The sequence below is a fragment of the Eptatretus burgeri genome, chromosome 16 (genome assembly GCF_056783735.1).
Source record: "Eptatretus burgeri isolate ZD-2024b chromosome 16, Ebu_testis_v1, whole genome shotgun sequence".
NCBI classification, from domain to species: Eukaryota; Metazoa; Chordata; class Myxini; order Myxiniformes; family Myxinidae; genus Eptatretus; species Eptatretus burgeri.
This window is the reverse complement of record NC_140976.1, coordinates 18,708,351-18,735,778: the sequence shown is the minus strand read 5'-3', so window position 1 is coordinate 18,735,778 and position 27,428 is coordinate 18,708,351. Positions and strand designations below refer to the sequence as shown.

At 46.2% G+C, this 27,428-nt stretch overlaps 1 protein-coding gene across 4 annotated transcripts; it reads right to left on the bottom strand.

Moving 5' to 3' along the window:
- On the bottom strand, window positions 1–22,958 carry DSE (dermatan sulfate epimerase). 4 transcript variants are annotated; one of them, XM_085860024.1, is made up of 9 exons: window positions 22,843–22,958; window positions 12,997–13,117; window positions 10,147–10,587; window positions 9,664–9,917; window positions 8,882–9,121; window positions 7,058–7,265; window positions 6,230–6,415; window positions 4,746–4,989; window positions 1–1,604 (listed from the first exon to the last, which is right to left on the bottom strand). In XM_085860024.1, the coding sequence occupies exons 3-9, from the start codon at window positions 10,545–10,547 to the stop codon at window positions 282–284; spliced, it is 2,856 nt and encodes a 951-aa protein (XP_085716150.1). In that variant the 5' UTR covers window positions 10,548–10,587; window positions 12,997–13,117; window positions 22,843–22,958; the 3' UTR covers window positions 1–281. The 4 variants fall into 4 exon arrangements, with proteins under 4 accessions (XP_085716150.1, XP_085716149.1, XP_085716148.1 ...); XM_085860023.1 differs by lacking the exon at window positions 22,843–22,958 and adding an exon at window positions 13,313–13,538; XM_085860022.1 differs by lacking the exons at window positions 12,997–13,117; window positions 22,843–22,958 and adding an exon at window positions 11,232–11,724.
- Between the last annotated feature and the right edge of the window lie 4,470 nt (window positions 22,959–27,428).

Sequence of the window (27,428 nt, the reverse complement as noted above, 5' to 3'; positions counted from 1 at the left end):
TTTAAATTGGACTTCTTGCACCAAACCTTTAATAAAACATTCATATTCCTCTTGGAATTACATCAATCAACAAAACTTGCCAAAAGGACTCACAATCAGGTACACCCTTGGGACTTTGCCGTGTATTCTGTACACACTCCCACAAAAGCCACAAGTGGGTGGTTTTGCCCGGAGGTATAAAAATATCTTTATCCAGCCCATCTCTCGAAAAACAAACAAACAAATAGAATGAGTCCACATGAGAAGTTTGAGGAAACTTATTCAAAGGAAAGTTCGTGATTTTAACAACTATCCTCAGAGCAGAGTCCGTAGAGAGCAAGCAGCAGCAAGCAATCTGCGAGGAGAACAATGTACAAACACCGTTTGTTGAGCAGAACCTGACCCTTCGGGAACCAGCAAAACTGAAGCAACAGCAGGAATGAGAAGAAAAACACGTTGAGCACCAGTAAGAGATGGACTTGAAGTTTTGGGAACATATTTGGACCCGTCTGGTTTCTTTGGAGATTCTGCTTTGCCACCCTTCGGGATGCTTTATTCCTTCTGGACATCGGCTTTACTTTAATATTGTTTATGAAATTTTTATCGTCATCGGTTTTCCCATCCTCTTGTCTCTTTCTCTCGAGTCGATCGAAAATGTCCAGCGCAAGGGTTGTTTCTGGTTCATCCTCGCTACCCTCTGGACTTTTCTGCCAGGTTCCATCTCTTTTCAAGCCTCGTTGGAGCCAATCAACCCCCGCTCTAGATTGGCTCTGGCCCTTCCTTGTGTGAGTTCTTGGCACGGGAGTCAGCAGTACCTCAGGCATACTTGGAGAGTCAATAAACCAAGTTTCTGGGGCGTTTTTCTCAAGTGCTATAAAAGCCTTTGAGATCTTCCCAAGGTTTTCCTCCACCTTGATGACGGAGTCATCTTCTGATGATTGTGTCTGAGTGTCTGGACGCGTCACGTCAGGATCATCGTCTTGCTTCCGCAGCACCCATTTTTTCCCCTCGGTTGCCAGGACAGCAAAAATCCCATCGCGCTCTACGCCGTCACCCGTGTTGATGTAAATGGTGTAAGCCGTAGCATTTACCACCATGGAAATGTGCACTGCATCACGAAAACCGATTACGCTCAACTCGGCTAGCTCTAGCCCAGGTGCAAGGAAAGCAAAGGCCGCACGACTAAGTTCCTTGGAAACAGCACGCGTAACGTTTACAAAACATGTGCTGTGGAAGGGGAAGTTCTGGGGGTATTCCTCAAACTCTACATTTGCACCAGGGCTCTGCCCCAAGTCGTCGACCCAATAAAAGCGACAGCCGAGTTCTTCGTTGCCCAATGCAGCCCCACTCAGCGACGGTCCATCTGAAGAGGGCTTCATCGAGTAAAATTTCTGGTTTACATTGTGGAAAAAAGCAGCTGCTGAGCGTACAGGGCTACCAGGAGCCAGGTGAAGGTGGTCCAGCACAAGCAGTAGGCCGGGGTGTATGAGCAAGAGGTTCCGCTGCACGCTGTGCAATAGAAGCGCCGTGGAATAGGCATGCACTGCCTCGCCTCGCATGAAAACTACGCCAGAACTTTCCACGGCTGCTTCCAGCTGTCCACGGGCGCTTGCTGCAGGTTCCTCCTATGTAGGACAATGGCAGTTCCACAAAAAAAATCTAAAAACACGTGTTGCATAATTACACGTGGCCACTTTTTGAGGCACCACGAAGCTAAATACATCCTCACTTTGCCTCCCTTCTCTTATAACGCCCTGACATTTCTGCCATAAGCTTTGAGCAACGCATTTTGAAAGAAGCTCAGCATTAACAATTGGAACAAATGCGTCGGCTACTGAACATTCGCCATTTAGATGTCAAAGTTAAAATATTTCCAAAACAAGTTTTTAAATTACTTGCTTCTTTGGTTCATTAATTTGAGGACGAGACCTCTTCGTGTGGCTCAGTCACATTATAATTTGCAAAATTATACTTCAGGACAGCTTTGGTTTTGTTTGGCTTCTTTAGCATTTCCTTTATTTGTCTAAGATACTGAATGGGGAAAAATGCATTATTAACTGATTGAATCAATATTTCAGCAAAAAGGACCCTAAATCAATTCCTTAATTATCACTCCATAAAGGACACTTTGTGTGGTTATTCTCAGCGAATAACGTTACATGTTGTGGCCCAGCATTGTAATATATTTTGATGTGCTACATAAGTTTACAAGTCAAGGTGTAGGCTGTGCATGGCATATGCCCCACAATGCCCAACACGAGGGAGATATGTCCAGCAGATGGCACTTTGTACATTTCATCATCATCATTGTACCGTACTATTGTTAGTGTGTCAGTACTGCCGATGTTGGGCGGTTTGGCGTTGCCTTCCAAGCAGTCAGGCAGAGCACCAGTTTGTGATTTGCTCAGGGTGCCGGCGACAGCTCACCTACACTTCATCAAAAGACACTATGGGATATTTAACATCCAACAACTACCAGTGCGAGCAGATGAGTCCTCTGGCTCAACGTCCTTCAGACAGACAGCGAGCACGTTGACGACTCGCCCTGCCTACGAAACACCAGGATGACAGTTTATAGCTGGGTCGAGATTCAAACCCAGGCAGGACAACTCACAGGTGAGTGCACGTACCTCCAAGCTATCCTGCCAGCCCGCTCGTACATTTGAACTGGAGGAAATGCATCAAGAACATGCTAGAGCACTGACCTGTTCACATCTGAGCACTTGCCTCCTGATACTGGGATTTTGCGTTCAAATCCCACACCCTATGTTGATTTGTCCATTGTCTCCTAATATCCACATTCGTCATTTAAAATATGTGCAAGCTCCTCCACGAGCCATGGACCCGGTATTTAAAAAAAGAAAGAATGCCATTTACAACCAACACATTCAAAGCGGTTTGCATTTTTGCAATTAATAGGAAGTTAAGTTCAATCACTGCTCATTACATCAAGCAGTGCTCATTGAGGGAAAGATAATAGGGAAGTGGTTTGAAGGTGAGATATATCCACAGGTAAAATTTTTGAGTCTGCACCAAACAACTATTAACTTTTCAAATAAGGTACTGTATGGGATTTGTGATTACCTTTGCATTCTGCGAAAGGTTATGTTTTGGTCGGCGTGTATTTATTTATTTATTTATTTGTAATCTTGTGATTCGTATAACTCAAAAAGTATTAAACCGAATTGCATGAAATTTGGTGGGATGATTGGTTATTAGCCAGGAAGCATTCGATTAGATTTTGGGATCGCTCGGGTCAAAGGTCAAGGTCAAGGTCACGAAAAGGTCAAAATCGTCTTTTTACGATAACACGGTCAATTTTAATTCAATTTGCATGCAACTAACGCCAAAATGTTCAGAATTCAACGCCTCATCTTGTGATATGCAATATGACACAATGACGCCCATACTCTTGTTACCGGTTAGGGGTCAAAGGTCAGGGGGGTCACGACCTTGAAAAATATGCGGTTTTTGTCATAACGCGGTCAATTCTTGTTTATTTATTTATTTATTTGTAATCTTGTGATTCGTATAACTCAAAAAGTATTAAACCGAATTGCATGAAATTTGGTGGGATGATTGGTTATTAGCCAGGAAGCATTCGATTAGATTTTGGGATCGTTCGGGTCAAAGGTCAAGGTCAAGAAAAGGTCAAAATCGTCTTTTTACGATAACACGGTCAATTTTAATTCAATTTGCATGCAACTAACGCCAAAATGTTCAGAATTCAACGCCTCATCTTGCGATATGCAATATGACACAATGACGCCCATACTCTTGTTACCGGTTAGGGGTCAAAAGTCAGGGGGGTCACGACCTTGAAAAATATGCGGTTTTTGTCATAACACGGTCAATTCTTGTCCGCTTTACATGAACCCAGCACCAAAATGTTCAGAAGTTAATGCCCAATCTTGTGACACAATGACATCATAACACATGTCACCGGTTGGGGTAAAATGTCGCGGGGGGGGGGGGGGGTCACGCCCTTGAAAAATATGCGGTTTTCGGCATAACTCAGTCAATTCTTATTCGATTTGCATGAAACCAGCATCAAACGAGATTACCTTCTCTTGTTGAAATGTTGTATTCACCGAGCTTGCGAGTGAAGACTCGCCAAAATGATGCGAGTTGATTGTTGTTTAGTCCGTAGCCCCCGAAAGTCAGGGGGGGTCATGACATTATAGATATGTGGTTTGTGTCATAAGACCATTCATATGAAACCAGTTCCCCACACTCATACCAAGAACAAAAAAAGTAGTGGCGGCGAAGGTATGCGCTCTATGAGTGCCCGTTCTAGTTTGTCCTTGTTTTGGTCAAATTCAAGAGTTCATGTTTGGAGTTCCACAAGTCTCTCTGATATTATTCACCAAAGAGTAGCATTGCATTTCTCCATGGAAACAAATAAATGAAAAAAAAAATCTCACACTTGGAGGTAAAAACGAAGTTGTTCTTGAGGGTTAATTTGAGTTTGTGCAATGGTGGTGTGAGTAAAATGTTTATGAAGTGAAGGAAAAGCTTCAGGCCTCAATGGCCTTGGGTAGTTTTGTTTTCGTTGAAATTCGGTCACTGTGACTTAAATCTTCTTTGAAATGCTCTTCAGACACTTTCTTTATATTGTTGACATTTCTTTCTCACTTTTATCCTTCAACTACCTCGAGAGTGAACCTCAAAACTTAGGATATCTTTACAACTCAACCTTTCCTTCCAAGGCCAATGAGTTGGCCTGAAAGGGCCTACATCGTCAAAAGGCCTACAAATCAACCCACCTTGTACTTCAGCCATTTGGTATGGCAGTTCTCTGTGAGTTGTCCATGCCAGGACGGCTGGCAGGAGGTCAGTGGTATGTCAGCACCAAAGACGAGAACATTGTTGAGATGTGAAAGTTTGGGCCCGTACAAAGCCTCTGTAATGAACGGCGTGCCGTGCGGTGCAAAGACGAATGAGTTTTGATCCGGGTGTTCATGTCCTGCGTTGAAGTTTCTCCAGCCATTAATCCACTGGCCATACCTGCTGATAACAGTCAACAGGACAGCAAGATTATATCTCATACGATTTAATTACCTGCTGAAACTCGAAACCCTTTTTGTATAAGTGTTACATTGAATACAGTACAACATCACTCGGTAAGGTGCATACGTCCCCCAAGCTGAAAGGTTTACGTTTTGTAGCCCACTGATCGGCCGGATCTGCATCCGGACCTCAACCAAAATCTCATTGGCTTGTACTTGTCACCTACCACGTTCTGTTATAACTCGACCACTACTTTTTGAAATATCATACTATGTATCGTTTTTGATGTTGGTGGCAGGATTTGCACTCCGGCCACCGTAAAAACACTTCACTCCTCAAAACACACTGTAGTGTGTGTCAGCATGGTGCTGAGGTGTCGTTCACCATCCGGCCGTCTCCTAGGGTAAGCCTGAGGCGGTCCCATCGGGTAGGTTCCTGGAATGTCCTATCCCTCAGAGATGGGGATAGGCCAGGAATCTGCCTGGGGGGTGGCCAGACGGAGACCCCCTGGAGTACCGGTGGAAAATGGACGCAGCAATATGCTGTGACACATGCTCTCCATGTCTGTCTATCTGATATCTTTTTTGGCCCTATCTTTCAATGGTGAAGAATCACTTAAAAATTGTCGTGTCCGGATCCTGGTCCGGATCTTCACCAAAGTCTAATCAATTCGTCCTCGTCACACAACGAACCTGTCCACCAGATTTCGTCCAAATCCATCCATAAGTTTGTGAGATAATCTCCGCCCTGCTCACAGACAAACAGTGGTGAAAACATAATCTCCGCCTACCTTTAGTGGCGGAGGCGAAAACCCATCAAACCAGAAATCAATATGTAATACTAAAATTTGAGAGACGAAACATCAACCGTTGAGCAAGCAATGGGAGATTCCCTTGAATACTGATCGACACAGCACATTTCTACGTTCCTCTTTCAGGGCTGATAGGCACAACACATTCATTTCCATGCAGGAAGTGGGAGGACGAAGTGGGATGAGGAAGTGGGCGCAAAGCATTACTGAGAGATACGACACAAAATAAACCAAAAGAGCAAACAGAAGGCCAAATGTGTTTGGAGGCTTACGAGGGACATCGACAACACTGCGTACACTTCCTCCACACAAAGTTTCTGACATGCAGATAAATCCCAACGAATATAACAAAAATATAAAAAAAATGGTTTTGTGAGCAGAACATAGGAGAGGACATTAATTAGATCTCCCCGGTGTGCCGCTGTGTACCTTTCTGAATGGACAATGTCGTAGATCGCCTGCCCGCCCAGCTTGCCAGACTTGAAGGCCAAGAAGCTACCAATGTGACCTGGAGGTAGAGCAGCACCGTACGTTGCTACTCCCCAATCTGAAAACAGGTGCATCTTGGGAGAGCCGTACTCAGCAGGTGGTCTTGGTTCAAAGCTGGAGTTGTACCTACAAGGTATTAACCAAGAGAAGTTAAACCACATCGACATACCGTCAAATCCAATGAATCAACTGAATGTCTTAACATATTTATAGCTTCTTGCTATGGTTACTGAACTTCTTCTTTTGTATGCAGCTCATGGCTTGGGGTAGCATCATTTGCTGAGGGTGCAACTACGCTGCTGATGCAGTTCCCCCTTTAGGTTAGGGGAGCAATTTGAAGTTTGGCCAGGATGCCGGCGACAACTCGCAGAATCTTCAGAATGGTACCGTGGGATCTTTAACATCCACGAACTAATTCCGGCAGATGGGACACCCAGTTTAACGTCCATCGGAGGGACCGCACACACATTGATGAATCCCTCTGGCTGCGAAACACCAAGATGGCAGTTTATAGTTGGGCCGAGATTGGACCCCAGGCTATCGACAAGCCAGAGGTGAGTGCACATACCTTTTTGTCACCCGCCAGCCAACTACACTTACAGATCCATTGAAGTCCATTGGCAAAGTATACCTGTCTGATCGACGCATGGAAAATATGCACTGTATGTGACAGAAATTGTAGCCAAGACACGTGTCAGTTCCTATCTCCAAGTTAGTTGTTTTCCATCTGTTATCTTGTACGCTTGTAGGCATAAGTATAACACGTACCAGATGAACTCCGTGTGCAATGTGCACCAACGCTGCGCGTGCGAAGGTGCCATGAGTCCAGTGGTGGGGCGAAACCTTCGGATCTGCATGGCCAGCCAGTTGCCACTGCCGTTGCGCAGGACAAAGGATTCGAGGAAGGCAAGCTGGCTCTCAGGCCCATAAAACCAGTTGTAGTTAGAATCTGCTATGGCGACCGTCTGCTGAAATCCTGAATGAAGAAGTAGAGGAAGAGAAGTTCCTGTTAAACCTCCCATCGTACTGTGCCAGCAACCTTCATAAGTGAGAAATCTGGAGAAAAAGAAAAAAAAAACTGAACCTTGTCATTATAAAGACAACATCTCAATTGGGGGGTACAAACATGGTGGAATATCACCTTGCAGTTCAAATTCTTTCCAACACGATGACGGGGAAAAATATGGTGCCAGGGATGAGTGTGAGATGGAGAAGGTGAGTGACAGAGGAATGTGCAGTGTGGCTGTGATGGGAAAACTCCAGGCAGTGGTTCAATGAAAAATCGCAAGAATAATGTTGTCAAAAATGTGAATGTAAAACAATGTTAATCTTAAAATAAATTCACAAAATCCATGCAAATATCTCATTAGATCGGTTTAATGAATATTCAGACAGGGGGGCTGGCACACTACCCTCTAAGCTGTCGATCCTGGGTTTGAATCCTGACCCAGCTATAAACTGCCATCCCAGGGTTTCTCAGGCAGGTTGATTCATCAACGCACGTGTGGTCCCTCGGATGGACGTTATACTGGGTTTGCCGTTTGTCGGCATTCGTTTGTGGATGTTAAAGATCCCACAGCATCCTCTGCGAAGAGTTGGCGAGTTATCTCTGGCACTGTGAATGAGTTACAAAATTTTGCCCTGTCTGACTGTTGGGAAGGCAATGGCACATCACCGAGCACAACCCTAACCCTAACTTACGACAACTGCAACCTCTGCCAGGCTGCCCCACACACAACAAAACACATGAGGGAAGACTGTGCGGTCCTGGCTCCACTTCGACAAGAGCACAAAATCATAGATGTGTAGGATCTCCGAGTCGCTCCTGGGTGATCAACCGGCTATTTCCATGCCATGGGCTTGTTCGAGCAGAACTGACTGGGGCAATACAGCAACAACAACAATAACAACCCTAACCCTTGCCAAGGAATTGTTTTGGTTGCAGCAAGGCTCTGGAGAGAATATGGTACATTGATAATGATGATGTAACCAAAGTTTGATAAATTTCAACTTCCGGTTCTACTATTGATGTCTCCAGATGTTCTCGGTACTGGCACAGGTGTAATATGCCCCGTACTGTTCCCTTCTGTATTCTGTGGCACTCATACAGAAGCATGAAATTCGGAATTTTAACAAGGTACCAAGACACAGTGATGGCCTTTTCTTTTTAAAGGTATTGTGGTTTTTAATATTATTTTTCCCATTGTCCTCGGTCTCATCAGTAGAGCTTGCATATATGTCACAGGTAGGACTAAGACATTTGCAGACATCAATGACAATGTACGTTCACATTAATTACATGGGCATTTGAAAATAATGGACAAATGAACGTAGGAGATGGGATTTGAATCTCAGATCGCAGCATCATGACCTAAGAGTTTGGACTAGAATGTCTAACCAGGCCAACACAAATGGTGAAAGGTGAGTGCCTGCAAGAAGAGACATTGAGATTGTGATGGGACTAAAGTTAACATCAACAGTTAGTCTGTCGTTTGTCTTTTTCTAACCATTCTATTCAAAAAGAAGAACGTCATGACCGATAAAAGTGAATCAGATCTTCTTTAGCAATCAAGATGACATGTGACCTCTCACCTGGAAGGATAGTGTGGTACAGGAAGTCAAAGTGCTTGAGTAGCCAAGGGTGACGCGTGTGATCCAAAGCAAAATGGCGGCGCATCAGGAAAATGTATTGGAAAAGTGAGCGAGTCGTGTACGTCCCATAGGCAATTCCTTCATCCAGGCTGCCATCTTGGATTTCCCAAAGAAGGAGTATGGCACGTTCCATGATACTCGCCGCCTGCCGAATCCACAGGTAGGCCTCTTGCAGGTAACCTGCGTGCACGCATTTCAGCGATCTAAAACATCACTGTGCTCTCAATTTAAAGGTCAACAATGTGCACTTACTCTACTTCACAGATCTGCTAAATCTTCTTCTTCTTCTTCTTTTTTGCGTATGGCAGCTTGGTTGCAGGGGAGCAATCATTTTGTTGGGGTGTGACCATGCTGCTGATGCTGTGCCCCTATACCAATAGATTGTTACTCATTTTGCCAACCTCAGAAGGATGACATGTTGAGTCAACCCCACCTGGTGTTAATTCAGCAGAAAACAGGGCTCAAACTCAGGACCCTAAGATCCCAAACCAGCCACCCCAACCACAATGCTAACACCAGGCTTTGCTAAATCTAATGCCACCTGATGAAGTGACAAGATGCAAGAGATGACAAAGTCTGGGATAATATGGTCCATTTGTTTCAGTCATAACATGAGTTAATGGAGTAATTGGAAGTGCAGCGTTGGTGTGTGGGGATAAATAGCATTTGCTTCAGAATGAGTGCAACTTCAGTGGGCACAGGAAAGTTGGGAGGGTCCTCACCTTCTGCCACGAGAACAAGGGCAGCACTAAGAAGAGCCACACAATTGGTAGGTTGGTGGTTGTGAAGGTACTGGAACCCCCATCCCCGAATGAAGGACATCTCATACATGTAATGGGTGGCGTTGGCTAGAGCTGATGTGAAACGCTGCCGTTGCTCAGGCTCAAAATTCCTCTCCAGAAAGTCAAAGGCAGTTGCAAAGCCGATGAGTGAGTGTGCCAAAGGGACCTCATCCTTGGGGGCATTTAGCACAAGCCTGCAGGATAGCATGTGGAGAAGGTGGTGAAAAACAAGGTGCGAGAGCATTCTGACTTTGGCATAAAACCACCTCAATAAAGTCAGTTGTAAACATTTTGGTTTTAAACTAACTTGCGATGGATATTTCTGATTGAGAACAACTTTGAGCAGCGATAGCTAACTCCGGTGCTTCGGGGTTTAGACTTAATTATGCAAGCCTTTGTCGGACTCTTAGTGCTTGTTATTACCAGGTAGGTTGTGCAGCCATTCGCTCCATGTAGTCCAGGGCGAGCTGCAGAAGGTCAGCACGCTGCGGCTCGAGGAGGCAGTAGAGGGCGAGCGGAGGAAGATTGTTCCCATACAGCTCGTTCCAGCGCCCTGAGAATCTTTCGGGCTCCCATGGAGGTAAGTAAGTTTTAGGTGATGCGAGCATCGACTCAGCAGCATTTCGCAATAGCGTGGCCAGCTCTAAGTGTGTAGAATGTGCAAGGACGCGCATCGATGCAATGTCACTGTGATCAAAGTACAAAAAGGGATGACCATCCACCGAAGCCAATCCAGGTTCAGAGCCAACATCTTGGGTAAAAACAGGGATGTAGAGCAGGCCTAATATGAAAACGGGTGGAGCTCCTCGCATATGAGTTTTCATGATGTAGGACAAAACGCCATACTACGACTGGTTCTTCAACCTGTGACAGAGTGTGGATGACAAATGAAAGAGGTAAAAATGAGGTGAAATCTTCAACACCATACCTTGATGCACAATGTGTTGGGATCAAGCTCATGCATGTCAAACACACTTCATTAATAATATATAATGGGGCAGCCCTTGTACCTGCATCTCTTCCGAAGGGAGGGAGGGTGGCCTTTCTTCATTCCTTTCTATGGGGTACCTGGGTTATATTTATTCGAAGGTAACCTGTGGCTACTTGTCTGCATCATTTCCTGGGGGTGCAGCTGTGCCACTAATGCAATGCCCATTACCAGGAAGCTCGTACTCATTTTGAAGACCTCAGAAGGACGACAGAATGAGTCAATCCCACCTGGTGGTAATTCAACAGCAAGACCTTAAGATGTTCAGCCAGCTACCTTAACCATTAAGCCAACACCAGACCCGGCTACTTGGGTGAACGTGCCTGACAAAAATTCTACATCTGCCCCTGACATTTTCATTTTCATGAATCATCTCTGATGTCACAACGCGTAAGATGCATCCGTCGAGAGCTTGAGGTGTCACTACCGCAACGATCGACACCAAACATCGAACACTCATTGCTCAGTCAATACAGAGGAGTCAGAATTTGACCAAAAGTCATGGGCCAAGTATACTTACTTTTGCGAAAGATGCTTTGAGACTTTCAACATGCACGTTGCAAGCGGGACAGCCGGTAGCAATATGCCCAAAGGCCAGAGGCGCCAGAGAAAGGGACGACAGTGTGAGCTCGGTTCATCGTCTGCCTGACGTGCTCACACTTGTCTTCCTTAACGTTCCACGTCTGACATAGAACGAAGTGGTGTCTCAGCTCCAGGACTGGGAGAAAAGTTTCCCGGTCGAGTCGAAGTGGATCGACCTGAACCGAACGGCCAAACGCCTTCCAGGGCAAGGCTCCTCGAAACGATCACAAAGTATCGTTTAGCACAACATCAAGTAACAGACAAGCTCCCTCGGGCTGCTCTCGTGGTGTGACCATTTATTGGAACACACCGAAACTCGCTCTTTAAAGCACATTGACACGAGTTCCTTTCTCGTGTCTCTACATCGCCCACTCCTCTCTCTCTCCTTCTCTCCCTCTCTCTCTCTCTCTCTCTCTCTCGTCCCTTCCACTGCTTTCTTCACCTCCCCCCCCACCACCACCCCGCTTCCTTCTCCTCCTCTCCCTTTCTTCCGGACAGACCGAGAGTGCCTGAATAGGAATGCTCAAAATTCCTAGGCCCACAAAGCCTTTGGTGAAAACCAAAGTCGCAACATCTGAGTTTTAAGGTGGATGCACGGAGGACCTCAACATTCCGATAAAAGGTTGAAATTGGCTGAAGATGAAGGGGGTTAGGGGTTGACGGTTGGGGGGGGGGGGGAGAAGTGACAATTTGAAGGTAGGATTTGAGGAAGGCATTCCGAGATTCCTTGAAAATGAACAATAAGCGGGATTAATTATAATCATTGGACTTGAGTTGCCAAGAGACGAAGTTACGTCATACGTGGACAGGCTACCTGTGGGATGAGGCGTTAAATAGGGGGAAGGGATAGTGGGGTGGGGTGTGGGAGCGATTGGGTGAGGTTGTGGATGGAGGGGAGTAGTGGCTGAGGGATGGTAGCAAGGGATGATGGGGACATGAGAGTTGAGGGGTGGTGGTAGGGAAAGGAGGTCGAGAGAGGAGGGGGGTATTAGAGTTGAGGGGTGATGGTGATGACAGGGGTTGAGGGATGGTGGGGAGAGGGAATTGAGGGGTCGTGGGGAGAGAAAGTTGAGGGATGGTGGGGACAGGAGGATGGGGCATGGTGTGGAAACTGGAGAGGAGGTTAAGCGACGGTGGGTGGAGGATGTTGAAGGATGTTTGGCACAAGATAAGTGTTTGAAATCAGGTCCCCCCCCCCCATGTCGGAGGGGTGGATAGGGGAGGGGGATATGCACGCGCGTTTTGAATATTTTTGAAAACATTATGGTGATGTTTATGAAAAGTTTAAAAGTTAACAATCGAGTCCACATGTATAGGTATAGACTATGGATGTGTGTTGACCAGTCCAATAAAGAGTTTTTAAAGCCACTAATTGTACTAACAAATCATGCTCCCAACAGCCTGGGACAGGCTCTGTGTTTAGTTAACAGCTCGTGCCCCGTGCGGTTAATGTGCCTTTCCGTTCATACATTGAAATGGCAAGGCCAAAATGGATCACGTGACCCATTTCACGGCAACCATCGGCGAGCCATCCGATTATTTATTAAACTCGACATATTGCACTCTGGGGTGTGTGCGTTGGCCACGGGTAGCTGGAACTTCATTTGCCCCGAATGATCGCATAACTTACAGAATTCGATTCACAGCTTCCTGTAAATAATCAGTTTGATGCTAAAGGGTCACGTGAATTGCAAAATACAAACCAGATGGAAATGTTTTGGTCTGTTTTCCACGAGGCCCCAAAGCTGGCCTGGCCCAGACTGGGCCCACCCTGGCCAATTCGCTTTTCCTTTGAGATTGGCTCAACTGCTTGACGACCACCATCTGCAGCAGAACGTTATCATCATTGTGATGTCATTTGGCTCACAAAGTTTTTCCTAAAAAATAAACCAGCTGACATTTGTGATGGATTATAAACAATTAACCCCCCACCCCAAAAACCAATTAACAAACCCTCCCCCACCCCAAGAAACAATATTCTGTAATGAAGGACACATGTGACATCAGAACATGACCCACCGTACATGGCCTTCCATATTGAAGGCAGAGGTGCACTGTACATAGCTCTGCAGGTGGCTCAACTGCACAGGCTAATGGGGGTGGAGGATCTAGGAAAGGTTCACCGGGTGACCGTGAACCCCTTGCAAGCCATGTTCCCATCTTCAATCGGGCGTTGATACAATAATGGAGCAAATGTTTCCCCTCTGACACGCTATCAATTTCCAATTGAAAGCGTGTGTCAGGGCGGCTGCCACAGCATGTCGGGACACGACATCCCGGATCGATTGACACTGCACACCCGTAGCCCCGGAACCGATCCTGGGATATCAGGGAAGATTTCATTATTATTTGGAAAGGCTGTGAAGAGAAGGGTGATGTTTTCTGGGTCCTCTCTAATCGCAAAATTCCGCTTCCGTATTTCTGAATTTATTTATCATTGAGCTTCAGTGTATCTGTCCAGGACAGACCGTTTTTTTTTAACCAATTGAGCTTTGGTCATCAAATGTTCAACAAACCTAAATTCTAATAATATGGAGAAAATGAGAGAAGAAGGAGAATATGAAAGGATGAGCGAGGAGGGTGGATGTGGAGTGGAGGGAAGTGTGAGAGGGGAGGGAGGAGGGTGGGGAGGCAGAGAGGAGGAGTGAGGAGGGGGAAGGGAGAGAGGACGGTGGAGTAAGATGGGGGGGGGTGGATGCCCAATCAAATGTCGCAATACACTCCAGGATGGGGATTGGAGCGAGGTAAATTGAGGGGAGAGGAGGGGAGAAGTTGGGAGGGGTAGGGGGTCTGGGAGGAGGTAAGTGTGAGGGGAGGGGGTTCTAGACTTGGGTTTGGTCAGGGAAGTTAAGGGGGAAATGGGGGGAAGGATTCTCGACTTCAAATGAGGTACTTCAAAACAGCATACAAAAACCACCCAGAGATGTCCATAGTGGGTGGAGAGGGGAGGGCGTTTGGAAGCAGATAAGTCTGTTGGGAGAGGGAGGATTGTACATCCATGGACAATCCTGATATAATTTAACAGCTTATAACATCAAGCATGTGGTGAAATGCAAAACTTCCGTGAAAAAATTCATTTAGACATCTTTATTAAAAGAAAGCCAGCACGGTTTTGCATCTATCTAAGGTCCGACCCATAACACCATCAATCAGCTAGGTCTGAACTTAAACAAAAATAACTCGACCATTATATATATATATATATATATATATATATATATATATATATATATATATATATATATATATATATATATATATATATATATATATGTACACACATATATACAGCTACTTGTAGGTATGAAGATCAGGCATTTGATGATATCAGTAAGAAAAGTGAAAAAAAAAAAATTTGAGTGCTTTATCGTTAAGAAATTGTTGCGGCTTGTTCCAAGTCAAGGTATGGTCGAGCAGGCCAAAAAACATGGCGGCTTCAGACCTCAGGGTGGTTACCCAGGAGATGCCTTAAGACGCCAGAGAGTCAGGTGGCTGATGATGTGCCTGATAAAAGATATAATTAAATAAGGCCGTTAATTATCTTCAAAAGGGGTGTTTTAATTAACCCAAACACCCAATTCTTATTCTTGCACTCCATTGGAGTTCCCTTAGTTTGCATGCAAAGTTTCATGGTTTTGGAGTAATGGATGACACACACACACACATACACACACCACACACATTTATTATTACAGATTGAGATTCAGTGTGTCTGTCCAGGCCATAACTTTTTTTTTTTTTTTACCAATTAAGCTTTTATCATCAAATCTTCAAAGAACCTTTATTATGATATTGTTGTGAATTCGCGCCCCGCCGGCGTGTGAACGATCGCGTGTAGCCAATAGCGGCCGCTTCGCCCACCGAACGTGCAATTCAGTCGTGACCCTCTCGGAACAACGCCGGGAGCTAGTCACGGGTGGGGGTCGAACCTCACCACAACTCAGTCCGCATTCTACCCGCGCGAAATAGGGTCCGATCGACGAATGGTCGATTTACCTAAGTACCCGTGCGGATAGCGTACTGAGTTGTACCACGCTACAGGTCGACTCCGGACACGAACCACTTAAGCGGCTCGTTCCGTGCTGCAGGGATAACCGAGCGGAATTATCGTCGACCTTGACGGTTCAGATTAGTTACCGGGTGTTTTAAACCCACTATTAATCCCTTACGTGATGCAAGATGGAGATTCAAACAAAGGAAAGGATGCAGCGAAACGGAAAAACAATTGGACCAGCACATTTATTCTGCGCCACACGGCAGCACTCAGGTCAGGTCAGGTATGGGAGCATGTGCCAGAACAGCACGTCGCTGCGTCCACTTTCCGCCGGTACTCCAGGGGCCTCCGTCTGGCCATCCCCCAGGCAGATGCCAGGCCCATCCCCATCTCCTTGAGATGATGGTCAACCTGCTGCAACCACGAGGCACGTGGTCGGCCCACTGGCCTCCTCCACTCATGAGACTCCCTCGCTGAGAGAATCTGGTGAGCAGGATCAGCGTCAGGAAAACGAGCCACATGTCCATACAGCCACAACTGACGCTCATGGACTATGCAGGTAACAAATCTCATCCGAGTCTCTCTCAGCAACCGCTCGTTGGACACAAAATCCAACCAGCGATAGCCAAGGATTCTCCGAAGAGACCTGGTACCAAAGGAATTAAGTCTCCGTCTCAGATCCTTGGTCAGAGTCCAAGTCTCGCATCCATAGAGCAAGACTGGAAGTACCAATCGACCTGAAGACTCGGACTTTCGTCCTCCCGCACAGGTACCGGCAGCGCCACACCCCATGATCCAGTGAATCCATGACTCCCCAGGCCCGACCCAAACGTCTATTGACCTCTGACTCACAGCCAGCAGAGACATGAATATCACTGCCAAGGTAAGTTAATCTCTCCACAACCTCAACTTCCTCACCACAAACAGACACAGACAGGACAGCAGCATCCAAGATGTCACCGAAAGCCTGGATCTTAGTTTTGACCCAAGAAACCCGTAATCCCAACGGCTCCGACTCCTCATTCAGCACCTCGAGGGCCCCCAAAAGGATATCTAAAGTCTCCGCAAAGATGACTGCATCATCTGCAAAATCAGGGTCCGAGATCTTGACATTCCCAAACAATGCACCGCAGCTTGATCTCTCTGACATCCTCTCTAGAATCCAGTCCATACAAGTGCTGAAAAGTGTGGGGGCAAGTACACACCCCTGACGAACTCCAGTAACAACTGGAAATAAGTCAGAGATGGTACCACCACACTTCACAGCACTCTCAGTACCAGAGTAGAGTTCAGACATCAGATTGATCAGTTTTGGTGGCACCCCACGAAGACCAAGAATCCTCCAGAGGATATCCCGATTCACTGAATCGAACGCTTTACAGAGATCAACATAGGCTGCAAGCAGCCCCTGCCGAAACTCTCATCTGCGTTCGGTGAGGACACGAAGAGCAAGGATACGGTCAATCGTTGACCTCTTTGGTGTAAAGCCTGACTGCTCTGGATGCTGGTGCTCAAGCAGATGGTAGCGAACCCTATCAAGAATTATCCGAGCAAAGACCTTGCCCGGCACTGAGAGCAGAGTCACCCCTCGGTAGTTGTTTCAGTCTTGGCGATCACCCTTCCCTTTCCAGAGAGGAACAACAAGGCCCCTCTTCCAATCAGTTGGGATGATGCCTGTGTTCCAGGCAGAGCACAAAACTGCATGCAACGACACAAGTGCAGCGTTTCCACCAGCCTTGAGAAGTTCAGCATGGATGCCACAGATCCCTGGAGCTTTGCCCCGTTTCAACTGGTTCACCGCAGCCCACGCTTCCACAAGCGAAGGTGGACCACAGTTGATTCGAGGGTCAGCAACAGGGATTGTAACACCCTTGACGTCCAACTCGACAGCTGGGGGATCAGCCTGGTACAACCGCTCAAAGTAACTGGCCCAGCAGGCCTTCACTTCAAACTCCTCTGTCAAGAGCCTACCACTCTCTGCTCTAACTGCACTGCTTCGAGGGATGGGCTTGGATGAACGCAATGCGCGAATTCCCCTGTAAGCGGGACGAGAATCACCTGTCCACAGGTGATGCTCTACCCCCTCACAGATTCCTCACACATAGGCCTCCTTGTCCACCCTTAGTGCACGTACAGTTTTACGTCTCAGCTCCCTGAACAGCTCAGCTCTGCCTTTCAGCCTGGCCCTGCGACTCTGGTCAATGGTATCCAGTGTCCCTTGAGAGACAAAATTCTTCTTTGCCCTGCGATGAGTTCCAAGACATCCACCGGCAACATCAAGGACGGTGGTCTTGAAGGCACTCCACAACTCTTCAGGACCCCCCAAAGCACCCAGACACCCCAAGTTTCCACTCAGCCTGTTCGCAAACTCGTCAGCTACTCTCTCATGCCTGAGCTTGCCAACATCCAGCCTAGGCTGGGATGGTACCATTCTCCAGGATTTAAGGTGCAGCTTTAGAGTTGCTACAACAAGCCTGTGGTCAGTATTGAGGAACTGAGCACTCCGGTAGACCCTGCAGTTCTGGATCATCCTCCAACGACCGTCAATGAGGACATGGTCAATCTCCTTTGCCACACCGCCAGCGTTGGAATACCAAGTCCAGCGATGAGCTTATGGGCGCTGGAACCATGAACCAGCCACCCTAAGTCCATGACTTCTTGCAAAGTCAAGGAACTTAGTGCTATTCTGGTTCATAGTTCCTGACCCATGGGGACCAACACACACCTCATAACCATCCCTATCAGTTCCAGTCGATGCATTGAAATCCCCCAAGACTAGAAGTGTATCTCGTCTGGGGCACTGATCAACCACAGACTCGTGCGTGGCGTAGAATGCATCCTTCACAGTGAGATCACCCGCCTCATTCGGAGCATAAACAGAGACCAGGGAAATGACATCTAAGGAGTGACGAATCCTTAATCTCATAATACGCTCGTTGACCGGTGTTACCTCAATTATCATTGGGGTCAGCTTATTGGACACAGCCACAGCAACTCCTTGGGTATGGTAACCATCAGAGCGACCAGACCAATAGTAGGTGTAACCACCCACCATTATCTCGCCGCAATCCGGTGTCCGAACCTCAGAGAGAGCTGCAATCCCGATGTCCAAACGCTTGAGCTCAGATGATAACAGAGACAGGTGATCATCCTCTCTTAGGGATAGGACATTCCAGGTACCCACCCGAAAGGACCGCCTCAGGTTAACCCAAGGAGACCGCCGTCTGGTGGACGACACCTCAGCACCACTCTGACACACTCTCCCACAATCTGACCCAGGAATGTTACCCCGTGGTTTCCCTCCTATCATCAAAGATTGGGGGTCCCGAAGGCTTTGCCCCAATCCCGTCATCCGGTGAGCTGCCCTGTGAAGGGAAGCTGCACAAGAGGTACTCCCACGGAGTGGGTTTTCAGATTTTTTTTGCGTTTTTGTGTTTTGCGGAATGAAGGGTTTTATCGTGGCCGGAGTGCAAATCCTGCCACCAACCTCCTTATAAAAAAAGTAACCCAAATGCAGGAGGACGTCCGCAGACACAGTTGGACACTAGATATGGATGGCCGTTGGCTCACAAGGAGCTCCTCCGCTCTTTGACAGGTTTTGTTTTTAATCCTGCTGGGTGTCCATATCCAAACACCCTCCTCACCAGAAAACCTGGTGGGAGAGACGGTTTAGTCGCCGACAACCCGACCATGGAACAGGTTAGTACAGGTTTACATGGTACCTGTAGCAGGTCACAGATCTAACCTGACCTGATGGCAGCACTGAAGGCACGTATATTGCAGTCAAGCAAGAAAACACAATAAAAGCAAGCGAAGAGACACACGCAGATCTACAACCGAATAATGCAATTCACATGGCAATACTTAAAACAGTTCTACTTCATCAGACTGGCGCCCCACACACACGTTTACACAGAACCCAAAAGAAATGGAAGTCGCGACTTCCCTGAACGTGTCAAGTCCTTGGCGACCGTAACTCCGTGTCCCTCTGGCGTGGTCCACTGGGCTCGTGCCTCACGCCTGCACGTGTCGTCCGCCCGACAGGAACAAACGAACAGAACCTCAACCTCTTCCTCCGAACGAACGAACCAAGAGCAAGGACTCTCCACACCTCTCGACAATTCTCCTTCAGGGACAAGGGAACAGCGACTCTCCACAACTCTCTACAATTCTCATTCCGGAACAAGGGAACAACGACAACCGAACACCGAGCAATCACCAGGGACCCTCTACGCCCACGCCTTTTGTAGTGCGGGGCTCCGCCCTTCGCCCCGCCCCGTTTCTGGCTCCACCTCCCTTCTGGAAGCTTCCCAAAAAGGGGCGTGCCCTCTCGTTCCCCCCTCCCCACGCCGTGCGGGGGGGGGGGGGCGAGGAAAATCAGTTTTGGCTTGGGGCCAGGTAATTATTCCCCCAAAATCAGGCCCCCACCTTTTTTCACCTTTGACCTCTGGCTCAAATCGCACCTCCCCCATGCCAAAGCACGGGAAAAGCAGGAGGGAAAATCCGGCGGGAGATATTTAAGCAGGAGTTTTGGGCGGGAGATGCCCCTTCGCACTCCTGTTGCTGCTGCGACTCCGCTCCTTTCATCCGTCCCGCGGAGATCGTGACCGCACGGTGCTCGTTGAATGGAAAGTGGCGAAGATGGTGGTAGCGTAGTTGTGGAAGGTGGCGTCGTGGTGTAATTGGCGTGATTGTTGGCGTCGTGTAGATGTTGGTTGTGGCGATGTTCGTTGTTGTTCTTGCACCAAAATAACGACAGCAAAAGAAAAACGACTAACTGAAGAATCGCAGCCCGAATGGATCACATATATTCCCTCTATACAACAGGTGTGAGCTAACTACACATGAACTTTCCGATATATCTCACCTGAGGACCCATTATGGTGTAATGCGAATTTCCACAACCGTAACAATATTGTGGAAAGCACAAATAAAGAAAATGTACAACTTGTTTTAACTGTTGCTTTCGTCAAGTTTAGTTCGAGTACAAAGCACACACGGACGGGTTTTGCATTTTGAGATGCTTTCTAGTTTACGCTTGCGTTTCTGAGCACCGCCGAAATGTGTTTTTTCATCATTTTAATTTTTTTCATCATCTCCCGCTATGCCTCTCACCCACACCTGAAACAATGTGTGCACTGGAACGTTTACAGTGTCATGACGTCATGTGCAAGGAAATGACTTAAAGTGCAGAAATAAACTGTGAACAACAACACAACAACATGATTATATGGCACTTACAATTTATATACTTTCAAATACCATAGTTTGTTTTTAAAAAGAAACAGTTTTGGTCATCTTGGGCCCCTTTTGAGTGTGGGCCTGGCATCAGTGTAAACCTGACACAGACTGCAGTGTTGCCTATCTGTTCGTAGCCTAGAGAGTCCAATGCTTCGCTCCCTCTTATAAGCCGCAGTCATATGAAATTGAAAATAAAAAAACCTCAAATCATGAATGATAAAATTTAAGAAACTTCACTACTGCTAATGTAGGCTATATCCATTTTTAAAAACCGTCCTTGGGCCTACTAGGCCGAAAAAATTTAAAGTGAAAAAGTTAACCCTGTGCCATCCTCTCCAAACAAAGGCATGTTTTCCTTGATCTTCTTCTTTGGTATACAGCACAACTCTGCAGGGTAACATCATTCACTGAAGGCATGGTTGTGCCACTGATGCAATGCCCTCTGTTGGTTAAGACAGGAATGTGGAATTTGGCCAGGGGTGCCAGCGATAGCTCACCTCCGCTTCACAAAGGACACCATGTGATCTTTAACATCCACCAATTAATGCCGGGAAAATCTTTTGACGTACTCTTTCACGAGCAAGTCTGCACATTTACTGTCAGATGTACGTACCGTTGTGGGCCGGGGGTCGGTGGCGAGGAGCGACCGCAAGGTGGAGCAGTAGAGCAGTCTCCCACCGAACACCCAGAATTGCAGGTCGTAACCTTCGGACAACTCCGAAGGTCACGGGTCAGTTAAGGACCGTGCTCGCCAATTCTCTGACGGCGTGGGGTAGGGTTAATAGCCAAATTTCAATATACCTAAGTACCCACGTCATCAAATTACCAGGGAGGTCACACCTTCGACGGACCTCGGGTGGAACGGGCTGTTTACCAAGCCCGAACCGGGTGTAAACCGAGCGGGAATTACCAAGGTACATCGGTCCAAATGAACAATTACGGCACGATGGCCTCCCTAATTCCCAATACGCACCGTGCTAAACCAATGAAAGGAAGTGACAGACAACGAGCTGGTATATTGAACAATCGGGGTTTATTTATAATGGGGCAAGGGGAGCACAAAAAGAGCAGAGTTAAACCGACTATCAAGAAGGAATGCAAGTCATGTACAAGGCACTTCAACAATTGCTACTTATAGACTGGGCCCACAGACACACACGCACACACCCAAAAGAAATGGTGGCCGTGGCCTTTATTTGGCCCTTCAGCTCGGGAGGGAAGACGAGCTGAGGGCAAGAGTCTGCACTTGCACCTGTCCGCCTCATGTGGTCTGGTCGAACTGGCTCGGCAGGACTCGAACCCACCGCCTCAACGCAGCACCAAGCACCTGGGATGAGGGATAGAGCGACGGACGCCAGCCAGCAAGAAGGCGGACGAGGCGAGAGACGACGAGGCGATCGCCGAAAAAGCTTCCAGGTGGATCAGACGACACCAGGCGAGGCAGTCCCAGCCAACCCAGACAGAACACGCCGATCACTAAACCTCTCTCTCGCGTGGGGGTGGGGTGATCGGACTTCTTTGGTAATCTTTTCCCTGATTGGACAGGGTTTCGTCGGGTGATTCTGTCCCCTTCTCATTGGACAGGGGGAAACCCTGCCTTTCTGGTGTGGAGTCGGCTCTGAGGGGATGAGCCTCCTGATTGGATGAAGGGCGCGCCCTTGCCCTCGTGGGTGGAGTCGGCTTTGAAGCGAGGGGTCGAACCCTCGTCCACAGCCAGAAGCAAGTGCGTTATGGCGTCGGTGCCGCTGTTGTTGTTGTTGTTGTAGTAAAAAAAATAATTCGCAGCGCACACACGAAATTCCCATTAGACAAAAGGGAGGGATTATAACTACAAGCACATACTTATCGAAATAACTGTACTACGGGGATCGCTGACTGTCTGTGTGTGAAAGGATTCCAAATTCGTAACAATACTATACATCAGCTGAAATGCCATTTAGCATTATACAATACAACACGATGGATTGGCTGACAAGTCCAACTGGCTCTTTCACGTAAACAGATCGCTGTGTGACCACCGTGTCCAAACTGTCACTTAAACGAATATTGCTCGTGCTCTCTTGCGCTCCCCAGCAACCACTGGAAAGTTTACACACACATATATATATATATATATATATAATATATATATATATATATATAATATATATATATATATATATATATATATATATATATATATATATATATATATATATATATATATATGTAAATATACATACAATGTGGGATCTTTAAGTATACACACACGCATATACAGTACATACAAAACACACATATACGTACTGTTGTGTCCACGCCGGTAGAGACCAACCTGGATGGGTCGCCGAACAGTTCTCCCTTGGAGGTGAACACGTGATCCTTGGAGATTGTAGCGCATGGGACGGGAACGGCGAAGCACGCACCAGACGCGATCACCAGGACGGAGGACAAGGGTTTATACTGGAACCCACAATGAATAGACAGACAGGAGCAATCTAAATAAATAGCGGTTTAAAGGCCATAAATCAGGTATTCATAACAGGAATAAATCAAAGCGTAATCATGAAAATAAATCAAAGCATGAGGTAATTTACATCCTAAATTTGAGGCACCTCTACACACAGTAACAAAAACGGACAAGGGGAAACGATAAAACAAAAGAAAAATCCCTCCTTTATTCTGGCACTTAGCTTCATCCAGAGATAAACCTTTTTGGACCTGGTGTCGTCAAAATAACGGAGTCACTGCATGGGAAACTGCACCCGAAAATGGCGCCAAGCAGTTCTCTGGGCGGGAAACGGACGTGAGGTATTCGTGTGGCGGTATTCAATGCCAGGGCTCAGAAACCGCCATGCAGCTTCTTTTCACACTCCAACTTGCCGAACATTCCTCACTTGCACCAAGTCCGTTCACAACGATCGCCCAACTTCCTCCTCGACCGCACGACGAGACGATTTTTGAGGCCCCGTGATAAGCCACGAGGCATGCTCTTCTTCCCTCCTCAGAAACATACACACTTCCAGACTCAGCCGAACAGTCAATGGCTAGCGTTTTGCTCTAGTGCATGAGCAAATTTGCCTCAGCACAAACACAAGAATTGTGCAGCCTTCTTCGCCATGTTGATGGGAAGCCAACGAGCTAGATCCTTTTTCCTCCAATCGTGTACCTCACACAACTCTCCTCTCCCCAAAACATTCTGACCTCACACCCATCCATCATCCACCCCAGGGGCATGGAGCATGGTTTGCTGGTTGTCATTCCTGGAGGCGGGTTTTTTTGGCTGCTTGGAATGTTCGGCTCGGTTGTTGTTGTTTTAAGGTTTTTTTTTGTTTGATTCCTTTATCGCCAGTCTTGTAAATGCAAAAACATACTGGAGAAATTGGCCTTAATCCCTACCTAATTAACACAGCACCGTTCTCTGAACGGTGACACGTAACAACTTAAGTTCACGGTTTCCCGACTTACATTACATTAAGATGTCTCCTACCCATCCACATACCATGCTACAGTCTACTATCCTACCTTTACGATAAAGTTCCTCCATCTACCCCACAAACATAACATAACACACACACACACACACACACACACACACACACACACACACACACACACACACACACACACACACACACACACACACACACACACCAGCGTTCCTCCAGGAAATACCACATGATACCACATGATACAAAGGACATCGTGGGGGTCTTTAACGTCCACCAACTAATGCCGGTAGATGGGACACCCAGTTTAACGTCAATCCGAGGGACAGCACACATATTGATGAATCACCCTGCCCCTGAAACACCAGGATGGCAGCTTATAGCTGGGTCAAGATTCGAACGCAGGCGACACAGCAAAGAGGAAAGTGTGCGTACTTCTAAGCCATCATGCAAACCCATACTGTCAATAAACGACCTAAAATTATGATACATAAGGTGAGCAATCAAAGGATTGGTAAAATACTTAAAGCAATACATAAATTAAGTCATTAAAGGTAATAAATAAATATAATAGGTAAAGTGAATATAAAATGGGATGTTGATAGAATACAGCTGTTAGTTGTTGTTCTCGTTACCTCTGCCACCGAAAGTGAAGGGGGTTATGTTTTCACCCATTTCTGTCTGTTTGTTTGTTTGTTACTTGGAAATTTTTTTTGTTTATTTGACAAGTATGTTGATCACCTCTGTTTGCTTGTTGGGTAGTCGATCTGGTCGAAAATTTTTTTTTTTTTTGAGATTTGTTCTACCCATATTATCAGTATTTAAAATGGCGATTTCAGTTAATAATACAATGGCGATTTCGATGAAACTTGGTCGGTAGGTTCATACCATGACCTAGTTGTGTGCAAATGAGAACCGTTGCTATGGACCCCTCCGTTGCCAAGCAACGGCCAAAAAACCTCTAAATGTGGGGGTATTTTAACAAAAAAACAATCTGCAGCATTAACCCTTGAAGCTAGAATCATGAATTTTCTTGTGCTTAATCCTCAGGTCATTCCCCATTGAACGGGCCCATCGCGTCAGGTTCTATTGGGTAGGCGACTACCCATGTCCGCCTACCGGCTTGTTTGTGCGTTTGTTTGTCTGTCCGCTCGCCTCCAGTTCAAACCGCTCATTCTAAAATTTTCAGAGATTAATGTCACCGACTCTGCGACGGTCACGCATTGACGTTTCGCAAAATTTGGTCGACTGAAAAGGTCTACATAGGCCAATTTGAGCGAAAGTTTCTAAAATCCTCAATTTTCATCCAATTGACTTGAAATTTGAACAGGATTTGCATATCAGGTCACTGAATTCAACTACCTATTACTTTTGTGGTTATCTTAGGTCAAAAGGTCAATCGAGCTGTTAGGCCAAAAGGTCTACGCTAAAATAGGCCAAATTTTTTTAATTGTTTCTAAAATTGTCAATTTTCATCCGAATGACTTGAAATTTGAAGACCATTTGCACACCAGGTCGCTGAATTCAAAGACATATTAATTTTGAGATCAACATTAGCCAAAAGGCCACCAATTTTTCAAAAATCCTCACTTTTCATCCGATTGAGTTGAAATTTGAAAAGGATTTACACATCAGGTCACTGAATTCAACCATCTTCTATTTTTGTCGTTAATATTGGCGAAAAGGTCAACATAGACCAAATTTCTAAAATCCTCAATTTTAATTCAATTAACTTGAAATTTGAAAAGGATTTACACAGCAGGTCACTGAATTCAACCATCTATTATTTTTGTGGTCACCATAGGCGAAAAGGTCAACATAGACCAAAAGGTCAACATAGGCCAAATTTCTAAAATCCTCAATTTTAATTCAATTAACTTGAAATTTGAAGAGCGTTTGCATATCAGGTCAAGGAATTTAACCACCTACTAATTTTGAGGTAAACATAGGCCAAAATGTCAAAATAGGCCAAAAGGCCAATTTGGCCAGATTTTCTAAATCCTCAATTTTCATCCGATTGACTTGAAATTTGAAGAGCATTTTCATGTAACGTCGCTGAATTCAACTACCAATTGATTATAAGGTCAAAAGGTCAACACAGGCCTAATTTCTAAAATTCATAGATAGGGCCAAAAACTAAATATATCACTATATCTCAAAAAGTTGTGGACGAGTTATGACAAAACAAGGTGGACGAGTTGGACAGGTGACAACAACAAGCAGATTGGATTTATTTGTTTTTTTGTTTCCATTGTCGAGGCTCGTATGAGAGCTAACACAAAACGCACAGCAAGGGGGAAATGAGATAAGATGGGTTGGAGAGGGAAGGACAAAACTGTGGGGAACAGGGACATCAGGAGATCTGTGGAAGGGAGAGGGATGGGGTGGGGAACACGGGGTATACAAGATGGACATTACAGGGACTTTGAGGAAGGAAGGCAGGGAATTTGAAGGAGGTGGGCTTGGGTGGATTATCGGGGTAGAAAAGATCGAGGATTTGGATGGGGGACGATAAGAGGTGGTGGTGAACAACTGTTTTGAAGGCCTGAAGGGAAGAATGCTATTGAACAGAGTGTGGGAGTTTATTCCAAAGTCAAGAAAACAGAGGAATGAAAGAGTGAAGGTGAGCAGTGATTCGTGATTTTGGTAGTTTTGCCTGAAGGGGTTTGTTGGCGGACCTTGAGCGCCCTGCGGAAATATAGTGGGGACATATCACAGACAGAGCAAAGGGGGGGGGGGGGGAGAGCGGAGAGGAGACGGGAGAAGACAGAAAGACCACTCACCTGCCTGTGGTGAGAAAGTGAGAGGTCCAAAGACTCAGCCTCATCGTGGGAGATCCAGCCAATCAGTGGGCTACAATACGTTCAGATTTTGGTTCAGATCCAGCCAATCAGTGAACGGATCAGGATACAAAACGTGAACTGTTCCACCTGGCAGAGGTATGCGCTCTTCCGAGTGCCATTCTACTTTGTGTTGTTTACCCAAGTTGTGACTTCCTGAGTGATTTTTCATTTGTTTGGCTGTGTGCAGGATATCTCAAAAAGTTGAGGACGGATTCAGAAGGAATTTTGTGGACAGGTTGGGTGTATGACAAGAAAGAATTGGTTCAATTTTGGTGAAGATCCAAATCCAGATCTGGAAATGACAATTTTTTAAAAATTATTCATCACCATTGAGAGATTGGACTCAACCGATATATAGCACGATATCTCAAAAAGTTGTAGACGGATTGGGATGAAATTTGGTGGACAGGTTGTGGGTGTGAAAAGGAAGAATTGATTTGATTTTAGTGAAGATCCGAATCCAGACCTGGATACGAGGATTATTTAATTTTAAAGTGTTTCTTCACCAATGAGATAGGGCCAAAAACGATACATAGCATGAAATTTCAAAAATGGACTGGTCCCGATATGTTCTCGTGGATCAGGCATTATGTGGCAGACGTATGCGCTCGACTGAGTGCCATTCTAGT

Bases quoted from the DNA above. Each gene is read 5' to 3' on its own strand.
- DSE (XM_085860024.1), bottom strand. From the start codon at position 10,547: ATGAAAACTCATATGCGAGGAGCTCCACCCGTTTTCATATTAGGCCTG. The intron at 4,990-6,229 runs GTACACAGCGGC...GACTGTTATCAG, and splicing joins GACATTGTCCATTCAGAAAG to CAGGTATGGCCAGTGGATTA. The intron at 1,605-4,745 runs GTGGGTTGATTT...TGTCCTACATAG, and splicing joins CCAAATGGCTGAAGTACAAG to GAGGAACCTGCAGCAAGCGC.